Here is a 10,636-nt window from a genome sequence, read left to right as displayed (position 1 = left end):
CGAAGGTTTGAAATATAATTATTTGATGAACAAAGTGGTAGTGTTTACATCCTTGGATTTTGATGGATATATGTTAACTTTGATTATCTATAATACGTACAGTATAAAAGGAAGAAAAAGAAATCAACCATTTGTGCTTGTCCACGAGCTATCTGTTATTACTGCGGGTTTGGATTTCTGTGATCAGGATATATATGTCAAAATTCAGCCAGATTGAGTTATCTACCAACAACTACCATGTTGTACTTCTGTTAAATACTTTATTCTAAAAACTTATTCAACAAGAAGATTACAGATTAAAAAAATTTATGAAAAAAGAGGAAACTGATGATTCAACATGTATATATGATATTACCAAAAAGATCGCCCTCAAACTAAAATCTCAATATGATATGAATTTTTTCTCTTTGGTTTTCATTTTGGAGAGAGTTCCATCGTGTAGAATCTCACCGTATTTGTCAATGAGGGTTCATTCATTCTTGGAGTTAGAGAAATCATTTTTACCATCTCCTGATAAATATGGAAGTGGGATTCTGATCGTGTCGAAGAAGAATATTAGTTGATTTTACACACGACCGAAAGTGATGCATTATTTTTTGACGTTTGAGATTTCCCGGACTTGGAAAAGTGGAAGACTTGTTTTAGTTGACTTTTGTTATATCTTTGTCTTTCAGGAGAAGTGGTCTTTTGATTATTTAAGTCAAAGTTTGAGATGTTAGTGTTGCCACACAACTTCAAAATGACTTTTCAATGTAAAAAAAGTGAACTTTTTGTGAAGATAGGATTAAAGTCTGCTTCTACTATCTAAACACCAAAGTTGAAGTTGTTGATAACATATGAATCAAGTTGAGTCTTAAGTTATTATAGAAGCGGCAGAATGGGCAACAAGGTAATGGCAAAATAGTCTTTGAAACTGATGATCTTTAAGTATTGTAATCGCTGAAGCGAAAAAAAAAACCTTTGCTTCTGACTTCCGAAGCAATGTGATAAAATGAGCTCAAGAACTGCTCAATTACATAATGAAAAGTATTCCACAATTTTGCTCTAATAGGGGCCCTTATTGTACATAAAAAAATAAGACATACTTTCTCAAAATTTTCTAACAAATTTTGTTATGGACTTATAATTGGTCATGAGGCATTTTTCAGGAACAAGGACCTCATAACCAAATTCAAGACCAACATGAATTAGTTCAAATAATGAAAAAGAAGGCATAATAATTAGGTTTAAATATAACGAATACCCGATTAGAAAGTCGGGATGTGCCGTTGTTTGGTAAAAGGACAATAACTATGAAACTGGTGTCTGTACATTTACGTCTTCCAGAGCTGAGAAACCATCAACTCAATTTTCACCATTCCTACTCGGTAAAAAAGCTAACTAAGGCCACTTTTGTAACTCTTCCGCATTCAGTTCCCTTTTGACTTCTGAAAATCCAGAACTAAATTAGTCCCATCAGTTGAAACTAACAGTTGTAGCTCAAGGAAATCAAACTTCTAAGGTATCACTGATGAAGTCCAATTTTGGGGAAAGAAAGCGAAGCTATTGGACCAAGAAATCAGCAAGTTTTTGCCATGCAGCATATTTAAGGATTGAAACTCTGCAGAGTTTCTCTGTAGAGCGCCAGTATGACTGGACGCACTGCAGTTAACCTGAGATGAGTTTCAAAGACATTAAACTTGCCATTTACAAAAAGCTGATTGATTCCTTCAATTCTCACCCTTCAGTTGTTGATGTAAAACGAAAATTTAGTAAATTAGAGTTGACAAACTACTTTTGCATGCGATTGTACTGCGAGTCATGGTCAAGAAATCGGTCCAAGTGTGGTGCCTTAGTTCTTGTTTCTCCTCCTCTGGCAGATCAAAGTTAGGTGCTCTACCACACATAAAGTTCGCCCTTCATAGGTCAAACATGAATATAATTTAATTAGGATTTTAGCCAATTGCATAATTCTTGAAATTTTATCAAGCCACTAAAACATTTCTCCTAAAGTTCTAGTACCTTTGAACTACAAAACAACTGCAGTAAAGGCCCAAAACATGAAGTGCTCTAGAATGTTTTCAGGAATAAAAGTTTGATCGGTTGAATTAATAAACTTAAAATATAAATACATATTTTTCACAAAATAAATACATTTTTTCATGTTTATCATCTTTGGAGTGATTAACTACCCAAATTTTCGGAACACCATGATCATCATTGTTTGTTCGTTTTTATATACGCCATGTCATCCATGAAATCCGTGATTCATAAATATACGGGGATTCTTTTTCTTATGTTATTCATTAGATAAAAATATGTTTTAAGTTCTAATGTATAACCTACCAATAGAAACTGAAGTTCACAATATCTTGTTTTACTTAAAGTAAAATAGATTGGGGATGATATTGTACATGATAACATTCAATTATCGGATAGCTGAGACATGTCAACAAATTTATTATTTGGAAACTAAGATATTGAACCCGAGATGTTATTAACCAGTAGTTAGAAAATTAAGTTAAATACCAAGTCAAAAAATTAAGTAAGAGGATCATTTGCAACAAAATACCTTATCTTGATCTTCAAATTCCCTAAATTTCAGTATCTACATATAGTATGTTTCGTGTAAAACTATCCATTTTTTTTAAAGTAAGTTTACTAAGAGTCCCCCTATTAATTGTGGCGAAGGAGGTCCATTTAAAAGGATACAACCACCATGTATATTTGTGGCAGAAAAACCACAAATCTCAATTTTGAGACCCCAATATTATTCACAAGTATTTTTTAATCCATTTTTTTAGAACATAGCATAACAGAGTGTTCTTGGAAAAAACCACAACGACAAAAGATTTGATTGGAGAAAACCTATTGCAAATACTACAAAAATTAACATTGATGGTACATGCAAGATCATGAAAATAACTGAAGGTTTCAAATATACTTATTTTATACGGAGTTGTTCTGTTTAAATCCTTGGGGTTTAATGGATCTATGTTAACTTGATAATCTATAAGTAAGTATTGTATAAAAAAGAAAAAGTCAATCATTTTTGTTTCTCCACGAGTTATCTGCTATTTATGTGAGTTTAGATTTCTATATTTAAGATATATCAAAGGTCATCCGAATTGAGCTATCTACCTGTAGCTACCACGGTGTACTATGATAAATGCTCAATTCTAAAAACTTATTTAACAAGAAGATTAGGTATTAGAGAAAATTATGTCAAAAGAGGAGACCGATGATGTATACATGAATTTTTTTTCTCTCGTGCTTTCGTTTTGGAGAGATCTACATTGTGTAACATCTCACCGTATTTGTTAATTAGGGTTTCGTTTTAACTTTTTCTGTCCATTTCTTTCTTCTTGGAGTTGGAGGAATCATTTTTACTATCAAATGATAAGTATGGAAATGGAATTCTGATTGTGTCAAAGAATAAAGAATGATGATGGTGTCAGTTGATTTTACACACGAAAGAAAGTGATGCATTACTTTTTCACGGTTGAGATTTTCTTGTTTCCATTGACTTTGTTACATCAATTCTTGAAGAGATTCTCATAACTTAATTTGGACTCCTAAAAAAAAATTCGCAGAGATTTTGGATCCAAGTTTTTGAAAGCAGGTGGGGGTGTCTTTAGAAAAAAACACAATGACAGAAGATTTGGTTGGAGAAGACCTATTGCAAACACTACAAAAATTAATACTAATGCGCCATGCAAGATCAGGAAAATAATTAATGGTTTGAAATATAATTATCTGATATACAAAGTTGTTGTGTTTAGATCTTTAGGATTTAATGGGTCTAGTTAACTTTGATTTCTTGTAAGTACATAATGTATAGAAGGTAAAAAATCAACCGTATGTGCTTCTCCACAAGTTATCTGCTTTTCTGTATCAAAGTTCAGCCAAATTTATGTCAAAACTCTAGTAAATGCTCAATTCTAAAAACTTATTTAACAAGAAGATCATAGATTAAAGAAATTTATGTCAAAAGAGGAACTGATGATCCGACACGTATACATGATATTACCAAAATGATTGCCCTCAAACTAAATATAGTTTGATTTTTTTCTCTCGTGTTTTCATTTTGGAGAGAATTTCCTTGTGTAGCATCTCACCGTATTTGCCAATGAGGGTTTATACTGCTTCTTTTGTCCATTTTTTTTTTGTTTTAAAAGTTAATATATTGAAGCACACACCAAAAGATTATAAAATGCTATTTACCATGTTGGTTGCGCTTTCTCAGCGGTACAAGCTGAGATATAAGAATCTTCCAACAAGGTGTTATCCTCGGATTGTAAATACATATCACTTGAAAGTAAAACCTAGCATCATAATCTAAAGCAGATATAATAAAAGTTGACATTTGTCTCCATTGTTATTTTTGAGAATCTTGACTCCTTGCCTGCTTTGTTAAAGCATCTGCTACCTTATTACTACTTCTATGATTAAAGATAAAACCCAAAAAAAGCTCACACGACTTCACAACCCTTATAGCTTCGGAGATTATTGTCTGGTTTCTCCATCGAATTGTGTTTGCCTGACCCTGTGTAAAATCAATTACGCCTTAGCAATCTCCTTCAATCCAAAAGTTCTGACAATCCATGCTTGCCCCCACCTTGTTGCTTCAAGTAGCGTCAGTGCTTCTGCCTCTTCAGAGCTGAAGACATGGATGATCCCAGAATCAACTTGGATAGTTGTACCTGTTGCAACATTTTTACTATTAACTGATAAATATGGAAGTGGAATTCTGATCGTGTCGAAGAAGAATGACAGTTGATTCCACACATTAGTGAAAGTGATACATTATTTTATGACGGGTGAGATTTTTCAGGACGGAGAGTACTAAAAGACTTGTTTCAGTTGATTTTTGTTACATCGCGTGTGAAGTGGTCTTTTGATTTAATTAAATCAAAATGTGAGATGTTAGTTCTACAACACAACTTCAGAATAAATTTTCAATGTAAAAAAGTTATCTGACTTCTTCAGGGACTGAAGCCTGCTTCTTGATAGTATCCAAACCCCAAAGTGGGGGTTGTTCATAACATATGAATAAAGCTGAGTCTTTAGCTATTCTAGAAGCAACAAAATGGGTAACAAGGCAAAAATGGTAAAATAGTCTTTGAAACTGATGATCTTTAAGTATTGTAAGCACTGAAGCGAAAAAAAACCTTTGCTCCAGACTTCTGAAATAATGTGATAAACTGACTCAAGAACTGCTTAATGACATAATAAAATTATTCCACAATTTTTTGTGTACATAAAAAATAAGACCTACTTTCTCATAACTTTCTAACTAATTTTGTTATGGACTTATAATTGGTCACGAGGCATTTTTCAGGAACATGGATCTCATAACCAAATTCAAGACCAACGTGAATTAGTGCAAATAATGAGAAAAAGGCATAAGAATAAGGTTTAAATAAAACAAATACCCGACTATAAAGTCGGGTTGTGCTGCCTTGTTCAATAAAATAACTATGAAACTGGCGTCTGTACATTTGCGTCTTCCAGAGCTGAGAGACCATCAACTCAATTTTCACCATTGCTACTCGGTAAAAAAGCTAACCAAGGTTTCTTTTGTAACTCTTCCGCATTTAACTCCCTCTTGACTTCTGAAAATCCAGAATAAATCCACTTAGTCCCATCAATTTAAACTAACAAACATAGCTCACAGGAAACCAAACTTTGAGGTAGAACTGATTGAGTCTAATTTCGTGGCAACAAAGCGAAACTATTGGATTAATAAATCAAGGAAACCAAGCTTGCCATGTACAAAAAGCTTATTAATTCCTTTAATTCTCACCCTTCAGTCGTTGATGCAAAACAAAAATATAGTAAAAGAGAGTTAGAAAATTACTTTTGCATGAGATTGTACTGCGAGTCATGGTCAAGAACTCAGTCCAAGTGTAGCGCCTGAGTTCTTGTTTCTCCTCCTCTGGCAGATCAAAGTTAGGTGCTCTACCACACATAAAGGCCGCCCTTCACAGGTCAAACATGAATATAATTAAATTAGGATTTTAGCCAATTACACAATTCTTAAAATTTTATCAAGCCACTAAAACATTTCTCCTAGAGTTCTAGTAGTGTTCAACTACAAAACAGCTGCAGTAACGGCCCAAAACATGAACTTTTCTAGAATGTTTTCAGAACTTATATTTTGGCTCGTAGGATTCAGTGAGATTACAATCTCGTTACAGGGTTAACAATCGAAAAGTTTCGAATTTGAACTACATATGCATTTCTCTCCTGCATTTTCAATAGTAAGAATCCAAATTACTCTTTCAGCAATCAGTAACTAACACTACATTGAAGAGCCTACCAAGCAGGAAACGAGAAGCACACTAAGCTAACATTTTGCATTCTTGGATCACAGGTTAATAATTCAGAAATGCTGGCCGTTAAGAATGTAGGCCATATTATAATGAACAAAAAAATAAAAAAAAAAAATCAAATTACAAAGAATCTTAGAATGAATTGATGAAAATCAAATGAACCATATTATACATGATGTGATGGCGGTACCGCAACATTACTACTAGTTTGAATCAATGGGGAACAAGAATTAAATACCTGTCATACAAATGGGCTGCATCCTCCTGCGTAGCAAGAGTGCCCAAGTGGATTTGTTTCTTGTCCACCTTGATTGCTGCTTGCCATTTCATATTCTTGTAATACACGCCTCTCAGTAAGTATGTCCCATGTTCTGAGAAGTTTTTCCGCCGGTGCAGCTTTCTACGTTTGATACCTTGAACTAAAAATTAATAATGTTTTGTTAGTGGAAAGATTATAGAATATTGAAATAGTCGTAGTAGGATTATACAATGGTGTCTGCAAAACTTCTTTTTGGTTATGCTAAAAACATGTAGGAGAGTCATAAATGGTACAACGCTGACAACCATAACACGAACAACCTAGGGTCAGTTGAAATGACACGAAAGCAATTACATTGAACATCAACAACAAACATCTTATACACATGAGTCATGGATAAGATTGCTAAGCTTCTCTATGCAACAAACCACTACATTCGCTCAGCAAATGACTAAATGGTCATCAAATGTACCCATGATATTTTCCCTCCCAGGCTCCCACATCAACCATCCTGAAGTATAATTCCAAAGGCTCTTCCATGCGAACCTAGGAAATGTATGATACAACAGAATTCTAAACTCCCTCTGGAGCATATAACTACCATATATCATTTCATTCATGAAAATTTGTTGATCAGAAAATTGTGCAAGAACTAAGTTGCTCAATATAAAAAGTAAAGGCTACAGGAACATAAATAACATAGAACCCCGAAAGAGGTACTAATTGAAACTGAATCTAACAGCTTTAGTATCAATATAGCTAATCATGTACTTGTCACAAGATCGATAAATTGCACAATGAGAGGCTCACCTGGAAGTTGTTGATCAGGCTCATCCTTTGATGAGCTAGAACCAAATACATTTGCAGATCCAAGACTTAGCTCCATGTTATTCTGGAAGAAGATATATCCTTACCAATATAAGTGTTAGATGAGCAATCAGTCAATCTTTTGCACAGATCATGAAGTCAAGAAAATGCTTATGCCTCGCATAAATTAACATTAGATGTATCTCATGATTACAAAAACAAGAATTGTACCTTCTTTGATGGGATATCGTCAAGTGAAGTGACTGAAATGGTTCTCTTAATAGAAGTTTTGGAAATATTTCCATTCTCATTACACTTAGGAAATTGAATAGAGGGATAATCTACACCTGCAAGACCCAATAAAGTTTGTGAATACTGTCTTACTTAAGCATTATCCACAAACAATTCACTTATTCATAACTAGGAAAGACACTAGTTGTATTGATAAGAATTACAATGAAGAAGTTGAAAAGGCTGCAAACAAAGAGCTAAACAGAATTTAATGTAGGAGGATTCCTTATTAGCAGGTCTATTTTGAGCCTCCTATTAGGTGTAAGAATTCATAAAGGATTTTCCATAAATATACATATTTACTAATGCTGAGTTTAATATACCAGAAGAAATCCGCAAGTTTTTTCGCCTCCGAATGCTCACCATGGTTGAGACAACCTCCCTAATAATAACAGCGCACAAGGTTCAGTTGATGACTCTTTATGCATAGTGAATAAGGGAAATTTCGTGCAGTCTATAACTAAGATATGTGTGAAAGATGCTAAAGCCGCAGTGGTGTATTTCGAAACCCACCATCACCACAAGAAGAAAAGGGTAAATTGACATGTAAAGTTAAATCAAAGATCAGGACTTACTCAACAGCTGAATTACAAAGAAAAACTCTTATAGCACTGTCCCAGTCGATCAAAATAACAGAGAAGATTCAGCAAAATTTAGAACATAAAAAGAGACATTCTAGATTTTCGACATTATGCACCAACATAATGGTTTCATACCGGTAGCTTGGCACCTCATAAACACCTAGCACTTCATGACTACTATAAAGAAGTACAATTCGAAGTAACCCTCATTTAGTATGACTGTAAGCATTTTGATTACTCCCACCCCAACCTATGGGCTAGCTTACAAAGGCTTTCTGATCTTCAGCTAGTGAATGTTTAATATCAATGAACACAGTTTGATACTTTAACACATTCAATTTTCGCTAAATTCATAATGAATAGAATCAGCTACCCAAAATTAAATTGCTAATGAAAATGCAATACAGTACTACAGGATCTTAAACCACTGATAACTAATAAGACTGAGAACTTTAAAGTCCAAAACTAGAACCTGCCGGTACACAAGAAAAATGAACAAATAATCTCAGAATGTAGTACTGAACAAATAATATTTTTCGCCTGTAGATTTCAGAATGTATGTCAGAACCAACCCCACTAACAAATAATCTCAAATGAAAGAAAATTTCATCACAAAATGAACACCACATAGAAAATAAAATAAAAATTGTAATCTGTAGATTATGTACTTGTCAACCTATGAAAGCAACTAAGCAAGTAGTACACACAACAAGAACAACTGAGCATTAAAAAACAGATTAGAAAACCCCAGAATAAGAAAAAATAAACCCATTTGACTGATCAAGAAAAGAAGCACAACCCATTGATAATTGAAGAAGAGGGGCATATATACTGATTTCATACCTGAGATGAACCACCACCACCAGCAGCAGCAGCAGCAGGAGAAGGAGAAGGAGAAGGGATATATGTATGCAGGTCTATTAAAGGGGATAACAAGCAAGAGCTTTTAAAGAGTCTGAGATGTTGAAAAGGTGATGAAAGGGGTTGTGAGGAGGAAGAAGAAGAAGAAGGTGGTTGAATATTATTAAGCTACCATCTTTATTTCTTTTCTTCTTATAATTTTGGAAAGGGATTTGAGAGGGTGGTGAATGTGAGACGTATGGTTTTTCTATACATTTATAAATGCAAAGATTATTGGACGATAATTCCAGGTGTACCCCCCGTAAAACATTTCATATTGCCTCACCAAACTCTGCCCTGGAACTTGGAAGTACACCAGACCTAATAATTGTATTTTGTTTGCATTTGTAGTTTTTCATTAGAAAATGGAGATCCAATCATTTTGATTTTTTTTTCAACTTTTTGTATAATTCATACATTGGAGGAGACTGTATGTGAAGAAATATCAGTGCAATTTCAAAGGTGGCAGGCAGATTATACAATTCTCAGTCTGGGTTGGCTACGACTTTTAGCAGCAAGGACTTTTATTCGGTGCCCTTGTTTAGGCAACACTAGAGGAATTGGCCATTCAAAAATGATGTAGAGAGTCAAAACAGAAATATCAAGATTTAGAGATTTTAATGGGGTTTGTCGGTGACTTGGTCCACAATATTCAGTTAGTTCGACATATATCAGAATTTAGTGTTTTAGGAAAGTTTATGTGTGGGGTATTCGTTTGGTATCTCCATTTCTAGAAAAAAATTATTTTTACTTTTTATATTTGCCCAGATCCAAGTCAAATTAAGAAATAAATAAATAAATTGGTTTTTCTTAAACTGAGATTGCAATTTTAGAGAAACTTTGGGTCATCGATATAGGTTTTGGATTAAATTTTTTTTTCTTTAATTTGATCCATTTTTCTGATAAAGATAATCTTGACATTTAGAAAAAAAATATTGTTAATACTCTGTACCTATTACATAGGCGTAATTTTCATTTTTCCTTGTATCATTAAGCCTAAATTTTCATCTTTTTTTTGAGATTAATACAATGAATCCTCGTCAGACAGGAAAAAACATACAAATTTATAAAATTAAATTTTTTTCTTAATCTAAGAGACCTATGTATGTGGTAGTACATGATTACTCTATTTTTATTCTTATTCACATGCTACCACCAAACCCATAAAACATGGTAGAGTCATCAATGCCAATACCATCACCGTCCACCTTTAATCTCTGGAACGACGGATGCTAACCATCGTTGCCAACAAGCCGCCAAGAGATCTCATCATTGTTCGATTAAAGAGCAATTTTTGACTCTACAGGTGGTTTTATAAAGTTAGCGTCATGCTGCCACTTCAGCTTATAGAATGTTTTTAAAATTGAGAGTCCTATAATAGCAGAATGATTTCAAAGTAAAATGGACGATAACCAGAGTAAAACGTAAAAGTAGTAGAGTTGGCTGGTCATGCCAATAACGAGTTAAGCTATTCACCTTTTTTT

The 10,636-nt window shown here is 33.8% G+C and overlaps 1 protein-coding gene across 1 annotated transcript; it reads right to left on the bottom strand.

Moving 5' to 3' along the window:
• Positions 1 to 5,183: 5,183 nt before the first annotated feature.
• Positions 5,184 to 9,349, bottom strand: LOC113296719 (ethylene-responsive transcription factor-like protein At4g13040). The gene is made up of 7 exons (XM_026545043.1): positions 9,096 to 9,349; positions 7,995 to 8,053; positions 7,612 to 7,727; positions 7,384 to 7,465; positions 6,553 to 6,733; positions 5,840 to 5,961; positions 5,184 to 5,594 (listed from the first exon to the last, which is right to left on the bottom strand). The coding sequence occupies exons 2-7, from the start codon at positions 8,035 to 8,037 to the stop codon at positions 5,512 to 5,514; spliced, it is 627 nt and encodes a 208-aa protein (XP_026400828.1). The 5' UTR covers positions 8,038 to 8,053; positions 9,096 to 9,349; the 3' UTR covers positions 5,184 to 5,511.
• Between the last annotated feature and the right edge of the window lie 1,287 nt (positions 9,350 to 10,636).

This window comes from Papaver somniferum, chromosome 7 (genome assembly GCF_003573695.1).
Source record: "Papaver somniferum cultivar HN1 chromosome 7, ASM357369v1, whole genome shotgun sequence".
In the NCBI taxonomy this organism is placed as follows: Eukaryota; Viridiplantae; Streptophyta; class Magnoliopsida; order Ranunculales; family Papaveraceae; genus Papaver; species Papaver somniferum.
The sequence above is the reverse complement of the archived record's forward strand: the minus strand, read 5'-3'. Positions and strand labels throughout refer to the sequence as shown.